At 43.7% G+C, this 10510-nt stretch overlaps 1 protein-coding gene across 1 annotated transcript; it reads left to right on the top strand.

The window, feature by feature from the left end:
- Positions 1–3406: 3406 nt before the first annotated feature.
- LOC135824864 (S-phase kinase-associated protein 1-like) lies at positions 3407–5480 on the top strand. Its single transcript, XM_065337589.1, has 2 exons — positions 3407–3876; positions 5000–5480. The coding sequence occupies exons 1-2, from the start codon at positions 3532–3534 to the stop codon at positions 5150–5152; spliced, it is 498 nt and encodes a 165-aa protein (XP_065193661.1). The 5' UTR covers positions 3407–3531; the 3' UTR covers positions 5153–5480.
- Positions 5481–10510: the final 5030 nt, after the last annotated feature.

Raw genomic sequence — 10510 nt, 5'->3', positions numbered from 1 at the left:
TTAGTGTTCATTGTTAATTATCAGATGAAGTGAAATATACTGTGTAAAGGAAAAGAGTTGTCCTCGTGCCGTGTGGTCGTACGATCCTGACAATTTAGAGAATCTTAGAGGGTTCATAACAGTCCTGCTGCACGGCCAATACGTGGTTTTTTAACGTGATTTTTGGACTTTTTTGGACTTGGGGCAAAATTCTGCACACTTTCGCGTGTTTCCATAATACGACAAGTTGCGCACGGTCTGCTCACATTCAAATACAGTGCTGCCAACAAATGACAGCATGCAACAATAAAATCTTTCCTTGCAAGGCCACATTTTCGGCCATAACTTTTGAACGGCTGGTCAGATAGGGACACCATTTTCAGAGAATTTGCAGCTATTCATGCTCTTTCAACTGACGTAGAACTCAATATCAATTGACAAATTCGATTTTTCAGCGAATTTTTGGGTAGTCTGCCACCTTAATAGAGGAAATACGGTAATACATAATAACAAAGAACCGATGACGGAATCTTGACAAACCATGACCTCACAGGCGCACACACTTAACAGTAAACCCATTCAGCGCTACTGGGCCTTGCCTATGGTACTCTGCATATAAATGCTAAAAACAGGGCCAATAGCAAGTTCTAAAACTCCAGGGTTCTGGCAACTGGGGTCCTCAGATATTTTGGAAAAGATTGCCAAGACTATCAACCACAGGGTGACAGAATCGATACAGTCCCCAAAAAGAGTAGCGCATCACAACAGGGGACAGAAGTTTGCTCAAATTGCATGAAATACGCCAAATGCAAATGCGCCAAATGCTGAAACTAGGCCTTGACAGATAATGCTATTATTTTCGTGAAATAAGCTTTTCGCATTGCTGAAAAAATTGCGGAATTATGCTATTTTTATGCTAAAAGTTATCATAATTATTATGCCGCATTATGCTCACATATGCTGCTAATGTATATGATGATTTTGTGAAAAATAACAGGGGAATTCTTTGTAGAGGGCGTTGTACCAGTTATACTGTAGTAGCAAAAGTTCAACGGGGTCAACGCACCGTCCGACCTAGCTACGACCGTCACCCGGGTCACTGATTGTAGTTGACTGGACATGTTATCAAGGGAGTCCTAAACCGACGCCTTCCTGGTGCATCTACTTGTGCTTGTACTTGTAGAACATGTACAACGGTATGGAATTTGATGCGAACAGGCGGATTATTCCAATTTTATGCGATTCGTATGCAATTTGCCTCTAATTATGCGATTATTCGATTTTGGTAGGAATTATGCGAAAAATTATGCTAGCATAATCTGTCAAGGCCTGCTGCTTAGCTCCGTGAGAGAGAAGGTTGATCACTGCATGATTGTGTCATTTTCAGTTGTCATAATTATTGTATTCACGAAGTAAAATAAGTTATGTATTCAACGCTGTTGGCGCCGTGAACTGTTTATTAGCATTAGTATTAGTAGTCCTCTCCTTTCTGTACTGGGACGTGACACCGACAAGGGAAAGCTGGAGTGCGGAGACGTTAGCTGGCAAGCGAAAATCGTGACGAACCCAGTGATAAAGTCTTGGTTGGGACAAATCAAACGTTCAGCATTTACGTCAACCAAGGACCATGGCGTTTGCTCTTTCCACTACCTGAAGATGGATACGCTGCCTGCTGTACACTCTCCTATCTCTCGTTACGTCTTCAGAAGCCACAGGTAGCCATCGGCGGACTATGCTCGGCCAATCGTCCAATGATGCTTTTGATTATGCCACAAAATAATATGGAGATTGGCATCAATGCAAGAACAATCCAAGAACCATTACGTAGGCTGGGTTGGAGGGATAATTCTTTTGTACTGGGTTGACTACGTGCATGCGTTCACTGCATGCAAACCACTACAATGTATAGAGATTAGGCTGTCTACGTGTCATGCTCCATTGACCTACGCTTAGAAGGCGCGGGTGATGGCATATGGCGAGTGTGGGTTGTGCTTTTCTTTTTGGTTACAAACTTTACTCTCAGTAGTTGTTTGGTATGACGTAATGCAACAACGACTCCTCTCCTAGTCCTCCTACTGAGTGTAACCGTGGGTACCAGCGTACAGATCACTGCAGGGTTCATCAAATCTGCTGGCATAGCGACTGGTTCACCACGTATACAAAGTACGTACTTGAGTAGCTAAGAGGTTTATTAGCACAGACGAGAAACCATAGTAATAAGAGAACCAAAGCGAAAGACTGAATTCGGATGGAGGGACAAGGATAAGTTATCAAAAGTAAAAAAGGACCAAGAAACTACGTAATAGTGTCCACTATCACCGCCAGTTACTGAACAATCCGCTCGTGTGATAACGTTGCACGACACTGACCGACGGAGCTGATTGTTTGGTAACTGGTGGTGTTAGTGGATACTATATTCTAACTTGTAGTTTCTTGGGCCTTTTTAACTTTTATAAAAGCGAAAGACAAAAAAATAGAGTGCTTTCATGAAGTGTAAGATTAAACACAAAGGCTTGACATGACAAGTACCGGTAATTATTTGACAAACTCCTTACCCCGCCACCGCATTCTATCCAAAAATATCAAGAGTACCATGATCATGAATGCACTCTTGTATGTGCAGACTTCCTCATACCTGCATACACGATGCGGATAGGTGCTAGCTAAAGAAATCTAACAACATGAAAAAACCGCCGCTTTTGAGATAACCGACAAGTATGTGTAGTGCTGAGTGTGCGCAGCGCCGCGCGCCCGGCACTATTATACTCATGACGTTGGATTTCTTTGGCCCGCACTGTACATTGTACATTGTAGTGCGTAGTGGTAGATTTGATTACTCAACCATTCGCTACCCCGTTATTGAGCACTCCTGCTCGTGTGGTCTTGCGAATCCAAATAAAATCAATCAATTGTTTGACGGACGTACTGAAGATGACGTCACCGCCCTACTGTACAGTGTGCTGGTTTCGTACGCTGAGAGCCCACGCACGTCATCAAGAATATAAAGAGTACAATGATCACGACTCTACTCTTGAGAATATGTGCAGGCCCACTTCTTCCCACCTGCATACACGAGGCAGAGCGGCGGAGAGGTTTTTGTACTACAATCATGTACAGTGCTAGCAAAAGAAATCCAACTACATGTACATGAATAAAAAACACCGGGTTCGAGGGCACAGACCAGTATAGTGTAGTGCTAAGTCTGTGTAGCGCCCGGCACTATTAAGTATTATACTCATGACGTTGCATTTCTTTGGCCAGCACTGTGCCCTGTGCTCGATTCCTAGACTGGGAGCCGCGGGCTCGCTGAAGCTGTCGCAGCCTACGTGTTTTTTAGCCATACAGCCGGCCCGATCTCGAAGCAATCTCCGCTGATATAATGACCAGAGAGTTTTAGACAGCATTCACTTGTTTCATGTCCGTGACAGCTCAGAGTTGCACATTTGCGTTTTACCCTTTCCGTGCGAAGTCAGACCTATTTGTTTTGCCGAGCAGTTTTGATCCGTTCCAGTGTCTAAGAGATTGTGTTAGGATTACAGATAATATTTGGAGATGGCCGCTATACTAAAGCTGGAGAGTAACGACGCCGAGGTGTTCGACGTGGAGGTCAACGTTGCCTGCCAATCCAAAGTACTCAAGGTCATGTTAGAGGACACGGGCGATATCGCCGATGACGATGATCCTGTGCCGTTGCCGAATGTAAATGGCGCGACTTTGAGAAAGGTGATAGCTTGGTGCACGCAGCACCAGAATGACAATCCAGTGGAAGAGGAAAATACCCTAGAGGCGAGTGAACCAGGAACGGATAACCTTGATAGCTGGGATAAAGATTTTTTCAAGGTAGACCAAGGAATACTCTTTGAGCTCATCCTAGCGGCGAATTACTTGGACATAAAGGTGAGACAATTTTTAGATGCTATGCGCAGTTCAGTCTATGCTGAATCGTGATTCTTGTCCACACGAGTACTTTCATACAATGTAGTGGGCGCTTTCGATTATACGCATATCGGTCAATTCTAGAATTAGTTATTGTTGATGCAAAGTTCGATTACACAAAAATGAAAAGTACAGTCGTTAGAACTGATTTTATCCAATTCCGTCATATCCGTCAATTGTAAACAGAGGGCGGAATTTATCTAATTCTGGCGCCAAAATTGCACAGTCCGTGTATCACCGGTCTGGTCATGACTCAAGCGCGCGAAGAGCTTCCCTGGCCGGCGTGTGCGCGATGCTGGGTCAACGTGCGCGCGAGGGTGTATGTGATCTTTTTACGATTATCATCAATTTTGTTTGTGACATGACATAAAACATGAATAAAATGCGTGTGAATTCCAGTCATGCGTTTACAAGGCCGAAATCCGCTCATTTTGGTCATTCCAGGTTTAAAAAACCAGTTCCAAAACTGCGTAAACGTGTAGTCGAAAGCGCCCATTGTGTTGCTGAGTTCTGTCTCCAGCCAGGAGCGTGTTGTTGCCATGGATATGCATTTGTTGTAACAATTTCAAATCAGGGTTGTGATAGGGTATGCTCTTTCCCTCTGTCTCTCATTCTCTCTTGTCTTCCTTTCTCTATATCCTTCTACGTTTCATCTCTCCATCTATCAATCTCATTATCTTCCTTAAACCGTATTTCTTTCTTTTCAATCTCTCTTGATCCGTCTCCGTTTCAGCGCCGTCTCTCTATCTGTTTATCTCTCACGAACCATCTCTGTTGCGTCTCTCTCTCACTAAATCTCTTTCTCTATTTCTCTCTCTCTCTCTTTCCCCTTTCTTTTGGTCTCTATCTCTCTTCTCTCTCTCCCTCTCTCTCTTCTCTCTCTCTCTCCCTCTCTCTCTCTGTCTCTCTCTATCTATCTCTCTCTGTCTCTATCTCTCTATCCCTCTCTCTCTCTCTCTCTTTCTCTCTCTGTCTCTCTCTCCCGCTCTCTCTCTCTCTCTTTATCTCTCTATCTCTCCCTTTCTCTCTCTCTCTCTCCCTCTCTCTCTCACTCCCTGTCACTCTCTCTTTCTGTCCACTTTAGAGTCTTTTGGTTGCCGCTTGCAAGACTGTCGCTTATATTATCAAAGGCAAGACTACCGAGGAGATCCGGAAGACATTCAACATCGTGAACGACTTCTCTCCCGAAGAAGAGGAGAAGATCCGCAAGGAGAATGCATGGTGCGAAGACAAATAGGCATGCAGCCCTCGTTCCTGACATGAGTTTTCGACGTCCTGTCAGACAAGCGGAAGTGAATGGGCTCTTTTTCCAGTAGGATGGCCTGTTTCCGGTCAGAGTTTTCTTTTGTCGGATGCCTTCCCCAAACCTATGTCAGCAAACATGTTCGTCGATCAGTGGATCAAAGTGCTCAGGACGCTCGAGTTGCGTATTTTTTCCTTCAATTTTTCATTATTTGATTTATATTCTTTATTGTTGTTTTTGAACACTCTGATGTTTTAATTTGATGTATAATTTTTGTAGTCGCATTTGCCGAAAGGCTTGTATTTGGTTCTTGTCGCGTAAAGTCCAGTGTCTCATTAAATGGTCTAAGTGCACGTGGCGGGTATGGTGTGACGTGTGACGTTTATGGTGTGCGCCTCGTGTATGCAGGTAGGAAAAAGTGGGCCTGCCCATTCTTATTCCCAAGAGTACAATCACGATCATTGTACTCTTGATATCATGCGGTGGCGGGGTAAGGAGTTCGACAGATTACTTGTCATGTCAAGCATATGTGCTTACACGTCAAGAAAGCACTCCATTTATTGCTGAATTTCGGTTGTCGTTCGCTCTTACTACCACCAAGAGTAAAAAACTGGTGTTATGTACTCTTTAAACTATGGTTTCTCTTTTGTGCCAATAAACCTCTTAGCTACTTTCAAGTGCGTACTTTGTAGACGTGGTGACCGAGTCGCTATGCTTGCAGATTTGACGAGCCCTGCAGTAATCTGTAGGCTCGTACCAATACAGACCGAGTAGGAGGAATAGTAAATGAGTCTCAAAATAATTGTTATGAATTAATACTCTGACCTGCCATGAGAAAAGAAAAAAGAAAAAAAGTTAATCAGTCTCTGTGGCATTACGTCATACCAAGAGTACATAACCAAGAGTGTGCAGCGGCGAAATTGTTATGACATCAGTCTTTGGCGGCAGTTTCGCTTACTGATGCCATCATGCGTAGCCAGAGATAAATGCACAAATACTTTATTTTTTAGATCAAAAGATCGATATGTCTTGAACCTGGTGAACTCTCAACGTATCTACAAAACAAGTGCGGGAAAGCATACGCACTTCATCTTACCGCTTCCAATGAATGACGCAATAAAAAAATCCGCTCCGGGTTAACCCATGGCAGCTCAGGATGGGAGTTATACACTCTCTATAGTATGTACTAGTCTTGGTCACAACCAAGTACTACTCAGAGTAGAGAGTGACACAATAAAGCAAATAGACAACTCAAATTCGTCATGCGCCCACCACAAGCAGCATGATTGTACACGTAGACACTCTAGTCATGATACATTGTAGGGATTTGCATGCAGTGAATGTATGCAAGTGAACAACCCAGTACCAAAATAATTATCCCTCCTACCCAGCCCACGTAATGGCTCCTGAACTTGTCTGGCATGGATGCTAAGGTCCTTCAATCACTGATCAAATCGGTCCTAGAGCGATCTTTGCAGGCCACGCTGCTGGCAAGGAGTGGAATCGTGCAGACCAACCCGGTCTTGGGAAAAATTCCGTGCAAACCTTCAGTCACAGATGTGGCACCTCCGCAATACAGAATATTGAATCACTTTGTATTTCACAAATTGAGATGCTCCAGTGAAGGACCAACGCACACTGAGCGCCAGGGTTAGCTGACGTAATCAATGAAATCTTAAATTGTAGGGCTAATCGTCGGTCTCTCCACGCAACCGGCTAACTTCTGCGTAGGTGCATTGAAAATGCGGAGATATTCTATACTACACGTGTTATCGTATCCTATCCGTGACCGGTTGGAGAGTGTTGTCAAAATATAGAGAGTGTCCTGAAGATGTAGAGAGTGTCCTAAAGATGTATGGATTCACGTATGCTAGGTTGGGAGCCTCGTGCTGGCGGTCGTGCTCGCAGCCCCGCGCAAGTAGCCCTAGCCATGATCGCCCCGTACCGCTTGCTAGTAGCTTAAAGGCAAGGAAGCTTCGGATAATACTCAATTACTTGTTCCTCTTGATAGCTCAGAGTTGCAAATTGTTTTCAAGGTGCAGAGTCAGATCTTTTTTTATTTGAAGATGGCAGTTATACTGAAGTTGATGAGCAACGACGGCGAGGTATTCAACGTGGAATTCAACGTCACTTTACAAACCAAAGTACTCAAGGCCATGTTAGAGGACACTGGCGATATCGACGATAACGATGAGCCTGTGCCGTTGGCCCCTATAAATGGGGCGACTTTGAGAAAGGGGATTGCTTGGTGCACGCAGCATCAGATCGACAAGTCGGTGGAAGGGGAAGATCCCCTAGATGGAAGTGAAAGTAGAACGGATAACATTGATAGCTGGGATAAAGAATTTTTGAAAGTAAACCAAGGAATCCTCTCTGAGCTCATGCTAGCGACGAATTACTTGGACATAAAGGTGAGACAATTGGTAGATGCTGTGTGTCGTTTCGTCTATGCTGAATCGTGATTCTTGTTCAACGAGAACTTTGATAAACTGTATTGTGTTGCTGAACTCTGTCTGCAGCCGGCTAAGTGTTGTTGCCATGGATATGCATTTGTGGTTTCGTTTTCAAATCAGGGTCGTGATAGTTTATGTCTCCCTTTATTTCCTGTCTATCTATCCTTGTACCGTTACATCTCTCCATCTATCTATCTCATTATCCCCTCGGTCCTTCTCGCTTTCTTCTCAATCTCTCTCGGTCCGTCTCTCTTTCGTCTCTGTCTCTATATCTTGTTTTTCACCAGCTTTTTTGCAATCGGTGGTCTCCAACTTGACTTCAGTGCTGCTCTCACATCAACAAGTGTTTTCTTTTGGGTGTGAAAGTTGTATTTTTCACCTGATCATCTTTTCATGAGGCAGGTGGTTTCGAAAGTGTGAAGGTCTTCATACTTCTTTCCATGATATTTTTTTATTTGTCTGTGAAACACACAGCAGTAATGGGGATGAGAAGAAGAAGAAGGAAAAGGAGGTATATCAAGTTGTTTGATATTCCCGATGTGCTGCTTACTTCACTATTTCAAAAATATTCAAGCAGCCAACCCACTTTCGATTGCTGAATAAACATTGTACACATACATCGTATACATACATTGCACCAATTTGGAGTACATCTTGTATATTGGTGTATACATCCGTTTAGAATCGGAATATTGACTTTTTTCTTGGCTGAGGTGCTACCTATCTCGTAATCCTGTGTGAATCCTGGTACAAAACGATTATTATCACGAATTGAAATGGGATCTTCTCAAACGCCTCTCCAGGGTTTCAGTGCTCCACCCTCACAGTTTCATTTATCTTTTTTCTCGTCAGGCAGTTGTGTTCGGTGTCCAAGGTCGGTTTTTGACATTAATGTACTAAGTACATCGTAGTTGAACATTTGGAAATGCAATTGTTATTATTTACATTATACTGTATTTAAAGCCATTTTATGACAATATGTATATGTTATCGCATGGTTGCAAGGGCCTTATGGCATATTATTGCCCCGAGAGGTTAGCCCGAGAGCCGTAGCCCCGAGGGCTAACCTCGAGGGGCAATAATATGCCATGAGGCCCGCAGCGACCATGCGATAACAAATTTATCACATTGCCCACAGAGCAGACCACTGGGCTGCTGTAGAAATTAGCCCAAATGCCATCACAGTATGACCACAATGTTTATTATTATTATTATTATTATTATTTATTCATATTTTACTAGGGCAGTCCCCACAGACCTATGGTCTTCTTACAGGGTGCCCTAGCCACGTGAAGATAGTGGAGCGAAATGCAGCAGGTAGGGATATGGTGCGAATCGCGGCAGGGAGGGCGTTCCATCGGTCAGCTCCAAGATAAGATACAGAGTGATAGCCAAAATACAATCTGGCATGGGGCAGTACCAGGCCGAGCAATTCCTGAGAACGGGTAATTCTAGCAGTGCGGGATGATGAGACAGCACGAGGAGTGAAAGAAGAAAAAGAAAAGTTTATTGATGTGCCATCATTATCAAAACAGGAAAAATAAAGATATTTCTCCTACACCCTAATAAAAAGTCTGCTACAGGCCATCAGAGAGTATACAGTACTGAAAGACGGAGACAGAAAAAAAGTGCCGGCACCGCATCGTCATAGCAATAGACATGGCAACGACAATAAAATACAGCAGAATCATAATTTCAGTTGAAAAATTAAGAGTGCTACCACAAAGAGTTTCTTCATGTTTACATTTGTATCAGGAAGTTGTCAAATGCAGTACTGCGACAAATGCAAAATTTAATATTTGACGACTCCCTGGTGTGTAATTCTGAGGACAATTTTTCTCCTTTTTTTCAGCTCGAGATAGCTGTGTTTTTCATTGCAAAACATTCCTGAATTGTTGTGTTTGTTGTTCAAGCAAAGGTGAAGGCAGAGGACAGATGAGCCTGGTAAGATTTTTGCGTGGCACATGAAGACCACACACAGGCAGTGACTTTACGAGGATCTGAAAACGCACAACGCTGAGTTGAATTTGTGTTATTTCAAATAATTGTTTGTGATCACAGTACCACTTCGAGCAGAACTGAATCTTATCCACAAGCTTACCGACGGTCAGGCTGCCAATATGACTGAACAAATGATCCCTGCAAGCATCCTCACTCACGCTCAAATCGATCTGCACCACATACTATTGTGTATCAGCGACATGAAAAAGAAAAGAGAAGGCACTATGAGGAGCGGGTGAGGCAGGTTGAGCAAGCCTCCTTTGTTCCGGCGGTCATGTCAGCCAGTGGCGGAATGGGTCCAGCATCAACAGCACTGTACAAACGAATTGCTCATCTGTTGGCGGAGAAGAGGGGTGAGCATTACTCTCATGTTATGGCATTTGTTAGATGCAGGATTTCCTTCAGCCTTCTGAAATCCTGTATCATGTGCATTCGCGGTTGTAGGCGTTTAAATTTTGGTTTGAAATTTGCACCCTCCTGCGGAGCCCACGCTGCTTTGGCAGTGGCGGAGGCTCGCTTGCCGACGTAACCGTCGGAGATCATCATGAACAATGGACTGACTAATTATTCACTTGTCCTGTCTTTATAAATAACATGTTATTGCATATGTTCTTGGTTTAGTTTTTGGCCTTTTTCGTGCTTTGGAGTTGATAACATTATCCCTGCAAGCAGCACGCGGCAGACGTCCGAGGCCATGTCCATTGCCGGGTTGTCCATCTCCAAAAAGAAATCCATCTTCGTCTCAATGCTACACTGCGACTCGTCGTATACGCGTAGAGTCGTATACACGGTACAGTCTACAGAGTGGTCGTAGTCACGCGATCACTGAAATAAACTATTTTTTGCGGGCAAATAAACTATTTTTTCCGGCAATATCGCATATTATTGCCCGCGGCGC

This window comes from Sycon ciliatum, chromosome 9, assembly GCF_964019385.1.
Source record: "Sycon ciliatum chromosome 9, ocSycCili1.1, whole genome shotgun sequence".
NCBI lineage: Eukaryota > Metazoa > Porifera > Calcarea > Leucosolenida > Sycettidae > Sycon > Sycon ciliatum.
The sequence above is the reverse complement of the archived record's forward strand: the minus strand, read 5'-3'. Positions and strand labels throughout refer to the sequence as shown.

Bases quoted from the DNA above. Each gene is read 5' to 3' on its own strand.
- LOC135824864 (XM_065337589.1), top strand. From the start codon at position 3,532: ATGGCCGCTATACTAAAGCTGGAGAGTAACGACGCCGAGGTGTTCGAC. The intron at 3,877-4,999 runs GTGAGACAATTT...TGTCCACTTTAG, and splicing joins CGAATTACTTGGACATAAAG to AGTCTTTTGGTTGCCGCTTG.